At 40.0% G+C, this 17,500-nt stretch overlaps 3 protein-coding genes across 5 annotated transcripts in view; all 3 read left to right on the top strand.

Moving 5' to 3' along the window:
• Window positions 1-5,407, top strand: part of tmem107 (transmembrane protein 107) — a 10,942-nt gene extending 5,535 nt beyond the window's left edge. For both annotated transcript variants that reach the window (XM_052154646.1, XM_052154645.1), the window contains 4 exons: window positions 3,192-3,259; window positions 3,407-3,507; window positions 4,617-4,713; window positions 4,846-5,407. In XM_052154646.1, the coding sequence (XP_052010606.1) occupies window positions 3,192-3,259; window positions 3,407-3,507; window positions 4,617-4,713; window positions 4,846-4,900 (321 nt within the window). In that variant the 3' untranslated portion in view covers window positions 4,901-5,407. The remainder of the gene's footprint in view (window positions 1-3,191; window positions 3,260-3,406; window positions 3,508-4,616; window positions 4,714-4,845) is intronic.
• A 739-nt stretch (window positions 5,408-6,146) lies between these two features.
• Window positions 6,147-11,980, top strand: LOC127663149 (aurora kinase B). The gene is made up of 9 exons (XM_052154630.1): window positions 6,147-6,402; window positions 6,651-6,689; window positions 6,929-6,989; window positions 8,014-8,047; window positions 8,144-8,332; window positions 8,434-8,572; window positions 9,812-9,960; window positions 10,048-10,222; window positions 11,573-11,980. Exons 1-9 carry the CDS (start codon window positions 6,397-6,399, stop codon window positions 11,753-11,755), a joined length of 975 nt encoding a protein of 324 aa, XP_052010590.1. The 5' UTR covers window positions 6,147-6,396; the 3' UTR covers window positions 11,756-11,980.
• A 5,319-nt stretch (window positions 11,981-17,299) lies between these two features.
• bod1l1 (biorientation of chromosomes in cell division 1-like 1) overlaps window positions 17,300-17,500 on the top strand; it is a 30,813-nt gene continuing 30,612 nt past the window's right edge. For both annotated transcript variants that reach the window (XM_052154604.1, XM_052154603.1), the window contains exon 1: window positions 17,300-17,500. This exon is cut by the window's right edge and continues 15 nt beyond it. In XM_052154604.1, coding sequence (XP_052010564.1) covers window positions 17,399-17,500 — 102 coding nt within the window. In that variant the 5' untranslated portion in view covers window positions 17,300-17,398.

The raw sequence follows: 17,500 nt of genomic DNA, 5'->3' as shown, positions 1-17,500 counted from the left end.
TGGACAGATACACAGACAGATAGATAGATAGACAGACGGACAGATACACAGATAGATAGATGGACAGATACACAGACAGACAGATAGATAGATAGACAGACAGACAGACAGATAGATAGATAGATGGACAAATACACAGACAGATAGATAGATGGACAGATACACAGACAGACAGACAGATAGATGGACAGATACACAGACAGACAGATAGACAGACAGACAGATACACAGACAGACAGATAGACAGACAGATGGACAGATACACAGACAGACAGATAGATAGATGGCCAGACAGATAACAGACAGATGGACAGATACACAGACAGATAGATAGATGGACAGATACACAGACAGATAGATAGACAGACAGACAGACAGATAGATGGACAGATACACAGACAGATAGATTGACAGACAGACAGACAGATAGATAGATGGACAGATACACAGACAGATAGATAGATAGACAGACGGACAGATACACAGACAGATACACAGATAGATAGATGGACAGATACACAGACAGACAGACAGATAGATGGACAGATACACAGACAGACAGATAGACAGACAGACAGACAGATACACAGACAGACAGATAGATAGATGGACAGATACACAGACAGACGGACAGATACACAGACAGACAGATGGACAGATACACAGACAGACAGACAGACAGATGGACAGATACACAGACAGACAGATAGATAGATGGACAGATACACAGACAGATAGATAGACAGACAGATAGACAGATAGATAGATGGACAGATACACAGACAGACAGATAGATAGATAGATAGATAGATAGATAGATAGATAGATAGATAGATAGATAGATAGATAGATAGATAGATAGATAGATGGACAGATAGATTGACAGACAGACAGACAGATAGATAGATGGACAAATACACACACAGACAGACAGACAGATAGATAGATGGACAGATACACAGACAGACAGACAGATAGATAGATGGACAGATACACAGACAGACAGACAGATAGATAGATGGACAGATACACAGACAGACAGACAGATAGATAGATGGACAGATACACAGACAGACAGACAGATAGATGGACAGATACACAGACAGACAGACAGATAGATAGATGGACAGATACACAGACAGATAGATAGATGGACAGATACACAGACAGACAGATAGATAGATGGACAGATACACAGACAGACAGATAGATGGACAGATACACAGATAGACAGACAGATACACAGACAGACAGACAGATACACAGACAGACAGATAGACAGACAGATGGACAGATACACAGACAGACAGATAGATAGATGGACAGACAGATGGACAGATACACAGACAGACAGATAGATAGATGGACAGATACACAGACAGATAGATAGACAGACAGACAGATAGATGGACAGATACACAGACAGATAGATTGACAGACAGACAGACAGATAGATAGATGGACAGATAGATTGACAGACAGACAGATAGATAGATGGACAGATACACAGACAGACAGACAGATAGATAGATGGACAGATACACAGACAGACAGACAGATAGATGGACAGATACACAGACAGACAGATAGATGGACAGATACACAGACAGATAGATGGACAGATACACAGACAGACAGACAGATAGATGGACAGATACACAGACAGACAGATAGATGGACAGATACACAGACAGACAGATAGATGGACAGATGGACAGATACACAGACAGATAGATAGACAGACAGGTAGACAGACAGATGGACAGATACACAGACAGATAGATGGACAGATACACAGACAGACAGATAGATAGATGGACAGATACACAGACAGACAGATAGATGGACAGATACACAGACAGACAGATAGACAGACAGATGGACAGATACACAGACAGACAGATAGATAGATGGACAGACAGATGGACAGATACACAGACAGACAGATAGATAGATGGACAGATACACAGACAGATAGATAGACAGACAGACAGATAGATGGACAGATACACAGACAGATAGATTGACAGACAGACAGACAGATAGATAGATGGACAGATAGATTGACAGACAGACAGACAGACAGATAGATAGATGGACAGATACACAGACAGACAGACAGATAGATAGATGGACAGATACACAGACAGACAGACAGATAGATGGACAGATACACAGACAGACAGATAGATGGACAGATACACAGACAGATAGATGGACAGATACACAGACAGACAGACAGATAGATGGACAGATACACAGACAGACAGATAGATGGACAGATACACAGACAGACAGATAGATGGACAGATGGACAGATACACAGACAGATAGATAGACAGACAGGTAGACAGACAGATGGACAGATACACAGACAGATAGATGGACAGATACACAGACAGACAGATAGATAGATGGACAGATACACAGACAGACAGATAGATGGACAGATACACAGACAGATAGATGGACAGATACACAGACAGATAGATAGACAGACAGATAGACAGACAGATGGACAGATACACAGACAGACAGATAGACAGACAGACAGACAGATGGACAGATTGTAAATTTGATGTTCCAACATCAGTCCTGATCATAACTACCAAATATTCATTCATTTTCAGGATTTTAACCCTTTAAATGCCAGTTTGTTTATATAATGCATTATAGGAACTGAGGTTCACGTGTTAAAATTCCCCAAAAAATACACACATTTGGCACAATTTATGCCGTCGGCATTAACAGCCAGAATGATCGAAAAAACTAAAATGAAAAAGACAAAAATGTCTCGAAGGTCGCTCAAGGGTTAAATATGAATAACATAAAGAATGTAAGTATCATGGTCACATTGTGTACATCTGCATTAAGTGCAAAATATATAAGACATGAACCGTATTAAATAGTTTGAGGTGTAATGTCACGATTGTCCTGCTGGAAGCTGCATAAGTCAGAGATTTATTCCAGAACACGAGATCTACGACCATTAGTCCTTAAATTACCATGTCTTTGGGAAACAGCCCATAATACTAAGAGGATTTGTGGGTTGTTTCTATGGTATCGTTGGGCTGATAATGCTTTGGGGACACGATTAACTGCATGTTAATGAGGCATATGGTTTATGGGTTTAACATTCTCACGTCTGTTTGTGATATTCACAGAGATTGTTTGTTCTTGATGCTTCACAGGAGAATAATGTGCAGTCGTGTCTGCCGCTGGATTTTACTGAAGAACAGTTTAGAACCGAAGACACACGGTAAAAACACTTTGAGTGACAGACAGCTGCTCTACCTGTGAAACCTGAAATTATAACTGTGTGTTGTTCATTTCCAACATTGTCCTGTCTGTCTGCCTGTCTGTCTGTCTGCCTGTCTATCTGACTGTCTGTCTGTCTGTCTGTCAGGCTTGTGGTGGCTCTGTCTGTGACTCTGGGTTTGTTTGCGGTGGAGTTCATCGGATTCTTCTCTGGTGTTTCTATGTTCAACAGTAATCAGGGCCTGTTATGTATCCTTAAAAATACTCGACACACACCGATGCAGAACTGTTCGTCATGAGTAATAACAACCTTTAGAACTGCGTCATTTGCATCAAATGCCTTAAAAAATGGATGTAAAATCCCTCATCATTTACTCACCCTCATGTCATCCCAGATGTGTGAGACTTTATTTCTTCTGCTGAACACACATGAAGATTTTAGAAGAATATTTCAGCTCTGTAGGTTCATACAATGCAAGTGAATGGTGACCAGAACTTTGAAGCTCCAAAAAGCACATAAAGGCAGCATAAAAGTAATCTATACGTCAGTGGTTTAATCCATGTCTTCAGAAGTGATATGATAGGTGTGGGTGAGAAACAGATCAATATTTAAGTTCTTTTTTTTTTACCATGAATCTGTTTCTCGCCCACATCTATCATATTGCTTCTGAAGACATGGATTAAACCACTGTCGTATAGATGAATTTTATGCTGCCTTTATGTGCTTTTTGGAGCTTCAATGTTCTGGTCACCATTCACTTGCATTGTATGAACCTACAGAGCTGAAATATGCTTCTAAAAATCTTGATTTTGTGTTCTGCAGAAGAAAGGAAGTCACACATCTGGGATGACATGAGGGCGAGCAAATTAGGGAATGTCCATTTTTGGGTGTACTGTCCCTTTAAATGTTAAAGTATCTAATAACAACTGAAGATGGGTTTTGCTGTTTGGGATTTCAGTTTTATTGTGTGATTTATATCATCATGTTTAACACAAGTAGATGTACGTGGCAATAATATACAATCAAAGGTTTGTTTTAACAGTCATTATGTGTGTGTGCGTTACGCTGTGATTTTAAACCAATGCACTTAACACAAGTATATACATTGTGTGTGGCAGTGGTATATAATGACGACTTTACCTTGTCGATTAGCGCCACCTTGTGTAAAGGTGTGAATGTGCTTTCACTGTGTGTTGAAGGGACGTTTCTAGGCATAGGTGAAGTAGGCGGTCACATGGGGCGCCACCTGCTGGCGGGAGTGCCACAGAGGAGGCCGCTGCCGCAACGCACCCCAAACAAATGACATTTGTGTGTGACAGAGTTGATATTACCCGTGTTTGTCTTAACCTGTCGTCAGCTCTGGTGTCTCACTGCAGCGCATCGATCAGTCTGTCGTTCTTTGTGTTCCAGCGGTGGCCGTGCTGGACGTACTGGATCATCTTCAGCCTCTGCAGGTGTGCGCAAGTGTTATAAACGTGTATGGCTGCTTTTGTCTTTTGTGATCTTAAACATAAATTCACATTGTATATTTGACATGTCAAACGAGCTGAATGAATTGATGGTCATCAGTCATGTGTGTGTTTCAGTGTGATTCCTGCCGTGTTGGAGTTGATTCTGCTCGTGTTTCTGAGATCAGTGTGATGATTCTTCAGATAAACCCCTGAAAGAGGAAATCATCTGATGCATCTTTGTGATTATATCAAATGTACAGGATTGTCTGAAGCCTCTAATGTATTTCTGTATTTGACACATGAGCTCAGATTATTGCTCGACAGGTGTGGAGAAATGTTTACAATTGTAGAAATACATTTTTATTTTATTCTGTGTTTTATAAATTAATAAAAATATATATTTCACAGTGAATGTGCATGTCTGCATTGAATCAGCTTAAAGTTCTCCTTGTGTGTATAAGTTTCAGACAGACAGATAGATAGATAGACAGATAGAAAGACAGACAGGCAGATAGATAAAATGAAAGACAGATAGACAGACAGACAGGCAGATAGATAGACAGACAGACTGAAAGAGACAGACAGATAGATGACAGGTAGATAGACAGATAATTAGAGGCAGACAGATAGATAGACAGACAGCTAGATAATTAGATAGATAGACAGACAGACAGACAGATAATTTGATTGATGGATAGACAGACAGGCAGATATATAGACAGACAGACAGATAATTGATAGACAGACAGATAGATAGATAGACAGACAGTTAATTAGATAGATAGACAGACAGTTAATTAGATAGATAGACAGACAGATAGATAGATAGACAGACAGTTAATTAGATAGATAGCTATATAGATAGACAGACAGATAGATAGATAGACGGATAGATGTGAGTTTTGTTATTTGTCCCCCACTATGGTCCTTTAGGTACTCTGTAATATTGATATAGTAATCTGTTTATATTTTTCTACTATAATCATTACATGAAGTGGTCTTTTTAATTCACATGGTCAAAAGCACCTTAACTGAGAAACACTTGTAGTGTCAGATGGAAAGACCAGATCATGTAAAGATTACAGTTAAAAAGTAGTTGGTAGTGTCTTTTTTCACCCACATGCGGTCTGTTAAGGGAGTGATGACGCGTTTCCGCCTTTTAGCACCATAAATCTCGCAATTTATTTATTTATTTATTTATTTTAATTTTTAAAACATTGAATGTAATTTTTTAACATTGTGCTTTTGTGTTATATTACCCTGGAATCAGTTAAAAACTGAATTACAACAACAACTGAGAGAGTGACTAAATTTGGCATCTTCTCCCACTTTTCTGCCTTAATCCTTCGCTTTCTATTTGTTTCCTCTTCTGAAAGTCATTGAAACGTAAGAGTGGACTTTTTTATTTTAGTCTTGGGGCAAATGGGTAAGTGAAAATAATATTTGCTGTGCCCTCCCGGCATTCACCGCCGTCGAAGTTTGCGTGAAAAAGGACATTGCACATGCGCGAACCTATAGGGCGGGGGCAGAGTGATTGACGAGTGCTTAGCCAATGAGTCTTCGTGTAAATGCACCAATCTGCGGAGAGGTAGAAGCGGCTGGACCAATGAGAAAGCAGCTGGTTCATTTTGAATCCAGGCGGTTGATAGGAACGGAAGAGAACACACACATCTTATTATCGTCACCATGCAGGTAAATTATCTAAGTTTATTCATATTATTTAAACACATACGTTTATACATGTGTAAGAGGTTTTAGTGTAGCGCCGGGATTTCTATATGTGTGCTTATACATCGCTTTAAAACGCGCAATCATAAATATTAATCCAGTATTTCTGTGTTTAAATTAGCATAAGAGCCGTTATAGTGTGTTTTAGTCGTTAAATCGCTTTATTTGGTTGGTGTGTGTTAAGTGTGAGTTGTTTTATGTGTTTTTATCAGAATAAAGAGAACAGAGAGCCCAGAGCTGTTAATACACAGGTAATAAACACTCAACTTACATTTATTAATCAATTAAACTTCATTCACTTATAAAGAGTCACAGCTCATTGCTGTTCAGATATACTATAATACTATAGATCTAGAAGTGTGGAGAAAATCATTTGGAAAAATAATGAACGAGTTAATTGATTACTAAAAGTCAAGAATATGTCCTCTTGTACATTGCTTATAATTGTGTATCTGATGTTGTTGTTGTTGTTGTTGTTGTTGTTGTTTAGGCTGCAGGTGTTGGTCCACTCAGAGTTGGGATGAATCCGACAGATATACATGCTGTAACAGGTAAAATAATCTTATATTAAAACACATTGAGATCAACAAACATCCCAGATGACACATCATTATAAACATAAACTTTTTTAGTCCGGTGTAAATTCATATTTCAGTTGCATCTGACGTTTACACAGTGTTCAGGTTAAACTCATACAGAAGTCTGATATTTTCACTATTTATGTAAAACATATTGCCTGTGTACAGCACATATGCAAAAAATGGCTGATTTCATATATGCAACACATCCAGTAAGAAAAGGAGGGACGAGTCGAAATTAACTTTTGTGGTTATTAAAATTATACTATTAATGCTGTCGATTATTACCTGGAATATTCCTTTAAATTATGTAAAGTTTGTTTTATTTCTACAAAATTGAAAGTGATGCTACATGTGTCAAGGTTGTAATGACCATGTTTACATGCATTTAAAAAATGGTTTATTCCAGGGTCTTAATAGAAAGTGGCATTCTAAAATGTCATGTCAATGAGAATGTGATTTCCTTACGCTGTTTAAGGGATTAAGAAAAGCGGTTTAAAACACCTAGGTTTCTCCTGGAGAATGTGGTTTAATGTGCTCACGTAAATGCATAAGCGGCTTTCTAATGGGTGTTGGAAGTGTGCGTTCGTGGAACAGACTGGATAACAAATGTCATGGGATGGAGCCCAACAACAAGTCAATACAGTGGAAAGAGTTGAGCATTTCTACTATACCCATTTATACACTGGGGGAATCCCAGAGTTTATGTAAGAGGAAAGCCCCACTATTGCAGCGCAATTCTGATGCAGGTCACAATAGAAAGTGAAGTAAACAAACACAGCAGCAACTCTGGAATATCCAGAAATGAAGCGAAGCAACGGAGAATAAAATAGTCTTCCTCGGATCACATGGGAAATGACTTTGCTGTGGAAGAAGCTGCTCACTGAACGAGCTGCATCCATTAATGGTGCATGTAAATGAGAGCGCTGTTTTCTCACAATAAGCCGCTCTCTGGTGTCAATGTTGAATGATCGAGTCTCTGGTTTTCTTGTTGCAGGTCCTGGTAGAGTTCCAGTGAAGTCAAACTCCAAGTGAGTTCATTTTAAATGTGTTTCGTGACAGAGGAACTCGCAAACGTCCTTGTGTTTCCTCCAGCGTGTTTCATAATTGCTGCTTGTCTCACACAGAAAATTATCCATCAAAGACTTCGACATCGGCCGTCCGCTGGGAAAGGGCAAGTTTGGGAACGTGTACCTGGCGAGGGAACGCAAGCTGAAGGTGATCGTGGCGCTGAAGGTGCTCTTCAAATCTCAGATGGAGAAAGAAGGCGTAGAACATCAACTGAGGCGAGAAATCGAGATCCAGTCGCACCTCAGGTGTGTGTTTGACTTCGTACAGGAGCAATCAACAGACTGGACTGAATTTGTTTCCTCAAGTGGAACTGATTGTGAAATTCTCTCCCTATGTGTTTGAACAGGCATCCAAATATCCTGCGCTTCTATAACTATTTCCATGACGACACGCGTGTGTTTCTCATTCTGGAGTATGCTCCCCGCGGCGAGATGTACAAAGAGCTTCAGCGTTGTGGACGATTTGATGACCATCGCACTGCCACTGTGAGTGATCCGAACAAACATCTGTGCACAATCTCTGTTTGCATATAGTGCTGCAATTAAAGATGGGTATCTCAGCGAGTATTGACACTATCACACCTGGAGTCGTGAGTTTGAATCCAGGGCGTGCTGAGTGACTCCAGCCAGGTCTCCTTAGCAACCAAATTGGCCCGGTTGCTAGGGAGGGTAGAGTCACATGGGTTAACCTCCTCATGGTCGCTATAATGTGGTTCTCACTCTCGGTGGGGCGTGTGCTGAGTGACTCCAGCCAGGTCTCCTTAGCAACCAAATTGGCCCGGTTGCTAGGGAGGGTAGACTCACATGGGGTAACCTCCTCGTGGTCGCTATAATGTGGTTCTCGCTGTCGGTGGGGCGTGTGCTGAGTGACTCCAGCCAGGTCTCCTTAGCAACCAAATTGGCCCGGTTGCTAGGGAGGGTAGAGTCACATGGGTTAACCTCCTCATGGTCGCTATAATGTGGTTCTCACTCTCGGTGGGGTGTGTGCTGAGTGACTCCAGCCAGGTCTCCTTAGCAACCAAATTGGCCCGGTTGCTAGGGAGGGTAGAGTCACATGGGTTAACCTCCTCATGGTCGCTATAATGTGGTTCTCACTCTCGGTGGGGCGTGTGCTGAGTGACTCCAGCCAGGTCTCCTTAGCAACCAAATTGGCCCGGTTGCTAGGGAGGGTAGACTCACATGGGGTAACCTCCTCGTGGTCGCTATAATGTGGTTCTCGCTTTCGAGTCTGAAAACAGCCATTAAAGCTGGCATAGTGCAAACTTTCATATGCAAGCAAGATGGACATAACTGAAATGAACCGAGATTCGAGAGCTTGTGAATGTGACTCTAATCAAGGACCCAGACACATTTTTAGCAATCTATATGTGCAAGAAATAATCTTATATATTTATGTTACACTTTTAATGAGAAAAATTCAACGAGCTTTGCTGTAAAACGATGGCATACGATGTGAAACATTGATTAGTTTGTGATTGTCAAGGCCATCGTACCGATCACACATTATTATCGCCATGGCAACAAAATCTGTGTTGGCCAGCTGGATTGTGTTACCTTGGTAATGAGTTTAAATTCGCTATAACGGAGTTCAATACATCACAGAAATCCAAATGTTGAAATTTGTAAAGCATAAAAGCACATTTACAAGATCAGTGGACGTCCTTATTGTTGAGCGCTGTATTTCGCTGCATCACTAATGTTGTCACGGCGTGTTGTTGTGTGCAGTACATGGAGGAGTTGGCTGATGCTCTTCAGTACTGTCATGAGAAGAAAGTGATTCACAGAGACATTAAACCAGAAAACCTGCTGCTGGGCTTCAGAGGAGAACTCAAGATCGCTGACTTCGGTTGGTCTGTCCATGCACCATCACTACGGTAACCAACATCCTATAATACGCCTGAAAAGAACCTGGTGACCTCATCAGCGCTGATATACGAATGCTAACCGTGAGTGTGTTTTAGACGGCGTACGATGTGTGGGACGCTGGACTATCTGCCTCCAGAGATGATCGAAGGTCACACTCACGATGAGAAGGTGGATCTGTGGTGTATCGGCATTCTGTGTTACGAGTGTTTGGTGGGAAACCCTCCGTTTGAGACGGCCAGCCACACAGAAACGTACAAGCGCATCACTAAGGTCTGAGCGCTCTCCTCTACTTCTACATGACATGAAACTCGTCCAGGTCATGTTTTACCAAACTAAAGAAATTAGAAATGATATTTGACATCAATTACTCTTTTAGCATGAAGAAGAGCTTTTAAGCGTGCAGTTCTTTTACTGGATGAAGCCAGCGGTTAAAGAGCATCTATTATTGTTTTTCAAATATGACCGTTCATGTAGTGTGTTATATCGCTGTTTGTGAATGTAAAGAAGTCTGCAAAGTTTCACAAATCAAAGTGCAGCACAAATGGAGTTATTGACTCCCAAAAGAAAGAACAGATTCTGAACAACTGAAAGGAGTCGTTAGTAATTCCAGACTTACTTCCTGTACTAACCTACGTCATTTGGTAACAATAAACCCGCCTCTGGTCTCCATTGGCTGCTCGTGAACAGCTTTGACCTGCCCTCAAACACTACACCAAGCTGTAGACCAATCACAACAGACTGGGACGTCTGACCAATCAGAGCAGAGTAGGCTCTCTGAAAGGAGGAGCTTAGAGTGAATGCTTTAGAACGGACCAATCAGAGCAGAGTAGGCTATCTGAAAGGAGGAGCTTAGAGTGAATGCTTTAGAACGGACCAATCAGAGCAGAGTAGGCTCTCTGAAAGGAGGAGTTTAGAGTGAATGCACACAGACATTAATTGTCCTGCAGGTCTCTATAATACAGTAAACAGAGAACACACACACACATACTCTCACACACTCACACACACACACTCACACACACACACACACACATTAATTGAATTGGGGAAAAGTTTGTATTTGCTCCACAGGATAAACATGAGGAAAATGGCGCCATCTGGTGGAAAATATTAAAATGTAAATGTTGAATCCAGGGCTCCAGAATGAAAGAATAATATCATATAATTCATGATTTGATGCTTTAATGTCACTGGGATCAAATATTACAGTTTTAATGGTTTCAATGGGGACATTTGTGTTCTGAAGGTCCCGAGTGAAACTATATTGTGTTCACAGTGTGTTATAGATGTGTTGTAGATGTGTTGTAGATGTTTTAAAGGAACTGGGGTTCAAATATCAAAATTCCCCCCAAAAATACACCTTTGGCAAAATGTATGCCGTCAGCATTAACAGCCAAAATTATCGAGAGAAAAAAAAAAATAAATGAAAAAGACACAAATGTCTCGAAGGTCACACAAGGGTTAATCTCTTCAGAGAACTTAACAAATGAAGCCTTTTAGTATAGTGTCTCCAAAACATTAAACAGCTTTTATTCTTATTATTATAAGTCACAATGCACCAGTCTGAATTGTGCTCAAATGACTTCCTGTATTCATGTAGATTTGTGTGTTTGTATGAAGGTGGATCTTCAGTTTCCTAAAGTGGTGTCTGATGGCGCTCGAGATCTGATCTCCAGACTGCTGCGTCACAGTCCGTCCATGCGTCTGTCGCTCCGCAGCGTGATGGAGCATCCGTGGGTCAAAGCAAACTCCCGCAGAGTTCTGCCGCCCGTCTGTACCCCTCAGACCGCCCCAAATCACTGACCGAAACCAGAACACATGATCCGAGACCGGTCTGAGGTGTTCTGAGAGCTCATATCAGACTTCCCCCCTCATGAGGGGTTCCACATCCTGTAAATAACCATTTTATTCTGACCCTTTATTGTCTGAATGACGGCCATGTTTGATTTTAAACCCTTTACTTCATTATTTTCTCTCTTTAAAAGCTTTACCTGATTACTTCTGTTCATATTCATGTCATCTACTGCTGTCTCGTCACTTGTGAATGTGTATTTCATGCTTTTAAATAATAAAGGATTGAAATATGTGTGGTGCTGTTTGTGCTTGCCCAGCTCAATCGGGCTGATAGTTTGAGCTCTCTATCCGTGTCCTTCTGGGGTTCTTCAGCCAGTCAGTGGAAGTGAATCAGGCCGATGCGTGGATGATTTAAAGGCAGATTTGATCAAATCACTTGCTTGACTTCTGTAAGTTACTCTCATGTGGAGTTCATGTTTCCTGCAATGAGATGGGCATCCATGATTTTGTGTTTGATGAGGGTTTATGAGATTTAATGCCCATCGCAATGAATACTTCATCTTTAGGGTTCTTTTCATTTACACAATACATGTCTAATAATAATATACAGTATATTTTATATGTGTGTGTGTGTGGCTGACATGCATTTCCTCTATTGGTACCATTGATGAGTGATTAGTCACATGACAATCTCTGTTTGGAGTTATACTTGTGCCACAATTCTACACACACAAAATTATTCTGTGTGTGTAAGATGATATTTTGAGCATGCAGAGTGTGTAGGAGGAGAAAGCTAAATGTAAGATTTCTGAGCAAATGTGTTCAAATTAAATGTATTCAAGCACAATCTTGTGCATGCATAACATTTTTTGGCATTGAAAATATCATCTTTTGCATGCATAACATTTTTTGGCATTGAAAATATCATCTTTTGCATGCATAACATTTTTTGGCATTGAAAATATCATCTTGTGCATGCATAACATTTTTTGGCATTGAAAATATCATCTTGTGCATGCATAAATTTTTTTGGCATTGAAAATATCATCTTGTGCATGCACAAAAATTTTTGGCATTGAAAATATCATCTTGTGCATGCATAACATTTTTTGGCATTGAAAATATCATCTTGTGCATGCATAAAAATTTTTGGCATTGAAAATATCATCTTGTGCATGCATAACATTTTTTGGCATTGAAAATATCATCTTGTGCATGCATAAAAATTTTTGGCATTGAAAATATCATCTTGTGCATGCATAAAAATTTTTGGCATTGAAAATATCATCTTGTGCATGCATAAAATTTTTGGCATTGAAAATATCATCTTGTGCATGCATAACATTTTTGGCATTGAAAATATCATCTTGTGCATGCATAACAATTTTTGGCATTGAAAATATCATCTTGTGCATGCATAAATTTTTTTGGCATTGAAAATATCATCTTGTGCATGCATAAATTTTTTTGGCATTGAAAATATCATCTTGTGCATGCATAACATTTTTTGGCATTGAAAATATCATCTTGTGCATGCATAACAATTTTTGGCATTGAAAATATCATCTTGTGCATGCATAAATTTTTTTGGCATTGAAAATATCATCTTGTGCATGCATAAATTTTTTGGCATTGAAAATATCATCTTGTGCATGCATAACAATTTTTGGCATTGAAAATATCATCTTGTGCATGCATAAAATTTTTTGGCATTGAAAATATCATCTTGTGCATGCATAACATTTTTTGGCATTGAAAATATCATCTTGTGCATGCATAAAAATAATGTGTATGCCTAAAATATAATTTTGCAGATTTGTTGTACATATTTAATTCCATATGTCTCCTGCTCTTCCAGGGAGCTAACGGATAGAGAACTCCTTGGAAACAATCTTTTTCCCAAAGTGAGTATGTATTTGTTTTTAACTGTCACAGGTTTATGGTCGGGGTTGAGAGATGTTTAATGGTCCATGCTTACAGCTTTTACTTGTGTTGTATTTCAAGGTTTGTTGTAGTTGCTAATAATAACTGTTCCAGAAGCTTTTCTGCTTTTTCAATAGGAGCTTTGAACTTTTCCAGTCCTCCCAGAATGCTCTGATATAATGAATATCATTAATTTACTACTCATTAATGTTTCACTACTCATTTCATGGCTTCATGAAAGTTCAATTGAAGATTAAAAATATAAATTGTAATATTTTGAAAAGATGTTGCCTGGGCAGAAACTGATAGTACCTCAAATCCTGCACAATTGGCATGCTTGAATGGAGAGGGTTAATATGCATTAATGATGGAAGTTATACAAGAATTGATTTGGCACAGGGAAAATATTCAATGTTAGACTCGACCCTCGTTTCTGAAAGTTTAGCAGGAAAATGTGATTGGAAAGTTCTAAATCATAGTTCAATAGGTAGTGATCATTTTCCTATCAGTTGTATAATCGGGGTGGACAGATCCCAAACTGTGGTGGAAAGGTTAGCAAGGTGGAAATTTAAAACAGCGGACTGGGATAAATATAAGGAAGTATGTCAAAACAAAATGGCAGAAATGAGTAATTCTATAGAGGATGTAGAAGTGTTTAATCATAATTTAAGTAAAGATTTAGAGTTTACCCTGTTTGAATTAAAGAAAGCACTTGCTGGGGTAAAACAAACTTCTCCAGGTAGAGATGACATCTGTTATGAGATGGTCAAACATCTTTCAGAAACATCTCTAAAGATTATTTTGAGTCATTTAATAAGGTGTGGGAGTCGAAATTACCAGCTGACTGAAGCACGGGATCATAGTGCCTATAGTGAAGCCAGGGAAGGATCATTCGCCGCCCACTAACTACAGGCCCACAGCATTAATGTCACATTTATGTTAAATAATGGAGCGTATGGTCATGAACAGACTGTTATATGTTACTGGAAAGAGAAACCTTTTCTCTGCTCTTCAATGTGGTTTCAGAAAAGGGAGAAGCACAATGGATCAATGCCGTTTATTCTCAGATAGATTCAGGGATGGGGAGGAGTTTATATGCAGATGACGGGGCGCTGTGGAAGAGAGGACGCAATGTTGGGCACGGGGGGAGAAATTGGGCTTTTGAATGGGGTTTTCCTTTTTCAGTGGCAAAAACTCAGGTGATCTGTTTTACAAAAAGAAGGATTATCCCAACTATTAATATGAATCTGTACGGACATCAACTGGAGCAATCAGCAGTAGTCAGATTCTTGGGAATGTGGATGGACTCAAAACTGAATTTTAAAGTACATATTCAGAAAATGATTGACAAATGTAAAAAAGCAATAAATGTAATGAGGTGGTAGTGGGCTAAAGCACATAACTGGTACTCAGAAGGTTGCTGGTTTGATCCCCACAGTCACCACCATTGTGTCCTTGAGTAAGACACTTAACTCCAGGTTGCTCCGGGGGGATTGTCCCTGTAATAAGTGCACTGTATAATACATTGGTACTCAGGAGGTTGCTGGTTTGATCCCCACAGCCACCACCATTGTGTCCTTGAGTAAGACACTTAACTCCAGGTTGCTCCGGGGGGATTGTCCCTGTAATAAGTGCTCTGTATAATACATTGGTAATCAGGAGGTTGCTGGTTCGATCCCCACAGTCACCACCATTGTGTCCTTGAGTAAGGCACTTGACTCCAGGTTGCTCCGGGGGGATTGTCCCTGTAATAAGTGCTCTGTATAATACATTGGTACTCAGAAGGTTGCTGGTTTGATCCCCACAGTCACCACATTGTGTCCTTGAGTAAGACACTTAAATCCAGGTTGCTCCGGGGGGGATTGTCCCTGTAATAAGTGCTCTGTATAATACATTGGTACTCAGAAGGTTGCTGGTTTGATCCCCACAGTCACCACATTGTGTCCTTGAGTAAGACACTTAAATCCAGGTTGCTCCGGGGGGGGATTGTCCCTGTAATAAGTGCTCTGTATAATACATTGGTACTCAGAAGGTTGCTGGTTTGATCCCCACAGTCACCACCATTGTGTCCTTGAGTAAGACACTTAACTCCAGGTTGCTCCGGGGGGATTGTCCCTGTAATAAGTGCACTGTAAGTCGCTTTGGATAAAAGCATCTGCCAAATGCATAAACGTAAATGTAAATGTGTTCGGCAGGAACTGAATGGGGGGGCATGCCGTCAGACTCTTTAAAGTATTTATTGTGCACTAATAAGAGCTGCCATTGATTATGGATGTATGCTGTACAGTTCTGCATCTAAAACAGTACTTTTAAAGGTAGAGGCACTGGAGTCACAAGCATTGAGAATATGTTGTGGTGCAATAAGATCATCTCCAGTAACAGCAGTACAAGGAGAGATGGACGAAATGCCTCCAGAAATTGTGATGTTGGATTAATATAAAAGGTCATCCAGTTAAGAAAGTCTTGAATGATTGCTGGGAATACGAATATAAAAAATCAACAAGCTTTGGATGGACAGCTAATAAGGAGGCACAAAACATAGGAGTTAGTGATCTCAACAGTTCCCATTCTGTGGGTATGTCAGCAATACCTCCGTGGCTTTCCCCTAAACCTCTAGTGGACATACAGTCGTATGAGGAGAAGCATATCAAGCAAAGAAATGTGTTGGAAAGTGTAACAGTACAACAATATATTGATCAAACATATTATAATGCCCCCACGACCCTGTACACAGGATAAGCGGTTGACGATGGATGGATGGATGGATATCATAAGGCAGTGCAAATTTATACAGATGGATCAAAGGATCCAGATTCTGGATTTACTGCAGCAGAAGTTTACATACCTCATTTAAAGTTAAAATTTCAAAGAGGATCACTGATCATATTTCAGTATTTACTTCTGAATTGATAGCAATATTCCTAGCGCTTCAATGGCTTGAGGAAATACAACCTGCAAGGTCAGTGATATGCACAGATTCACTTTCAGCTATCACATAAAAGTATCATTGAGTAAAACGGAAGTTAAAGGATTTATCGCGAATAAAATAAGAAAGATATGGCAGAAAGAATGGGACAGTGGAATTAAAGGTCTCTTGCATCATATTAAAAAAATTGTTGGTCTAGAAAGAAGAACATCTGGAAACATGAGAACGTTTTAACTTGTAGAATGCGTATTGGACATTGTGCATTAAATAAGTGTTTGTATAGAATAGAGAAACATGAGAATGGTAAATGTGATAAATGTGGTCTAGAAGAATCTGTAGAACATGTCATTATAACATCTGGTCCATATGAAAGAGCAAGATTACATCTAACTCAAGCTTTAAGATCTTTGGGAGTAAATGATGTGTCATCATTTTATCAAGAATTATTTAATTTCTTAAAAGATACAAGATTGATTCATAGAATATAAGATAGGTGTATCTTTTTTTTGTTTGTTTTTTTTCACTCCCATTTCTCCAACTTTCCAACCATTTAGCGCTCCACACTCCAATCCAGTAGGTGGCGGGAATGCAACATTTAAGTTGGATTGCCAACCGCCATAAAACAACAACAGAAGAAGAAGAAGAATTCTGCGGGTTAAACGGGTCCGTCGGGCCGCCAGATGGCGCTGTTCTCATTTCCCATCTGTTCCTGCTGTTTCCTGTGTGTGCTGTAAACTCACCGCTCATCCAGACCAGTCGCGACGGTTTCAGCGGTTCTGCCGGACGGAGTTCGGTTATTCGGGATGGCGGCTCTGCACCCCGGTGACCCGCAGCTGGTGTCGATGATCGTGAATCATCTGAAGACGGAAGGATTGTTTGATCAGTTCCGCAGAGACTGTCTGGCG

This window comes from Xyrauchen texanus, chromosome 23 (assembly GCF_025860055.1).
Source record: "Xyrauchen texanus isolate HMW12.3.18 chromosome 23, RBS_HiC_50CHRs, whole genome shotgun sequence".
Taxonomy (NCBI): domain Eukaryota; kingdom Metazoa; phylum Chordata; class Actinopteri; order Cypriniformes; family Catostomidae; genus Xyrauchen; species Xyrauchen texanus.
This window is presented reverse-complemented; position numbering and strand designations above follow the sequence as displayed.

Coding starts and splice junctions, on each gene's coding strand:
- LOC127663149 (XM_052154630.1), top strand. Junction 8,333..8,433: donor GAGATCCAGTCGCACCTCAG/GTGTGTGTTTGA, acceptor GTGTTTGAACAG/GCATCCAAATATCCTGCGCT. Junction 10,223..11,572: donor CGTACAAGCGCATCACTAAG/GTCTGAGCGCTC, acceptor GTTTGTATGAAG/GTGGATCTTCAGTTTCCTAA.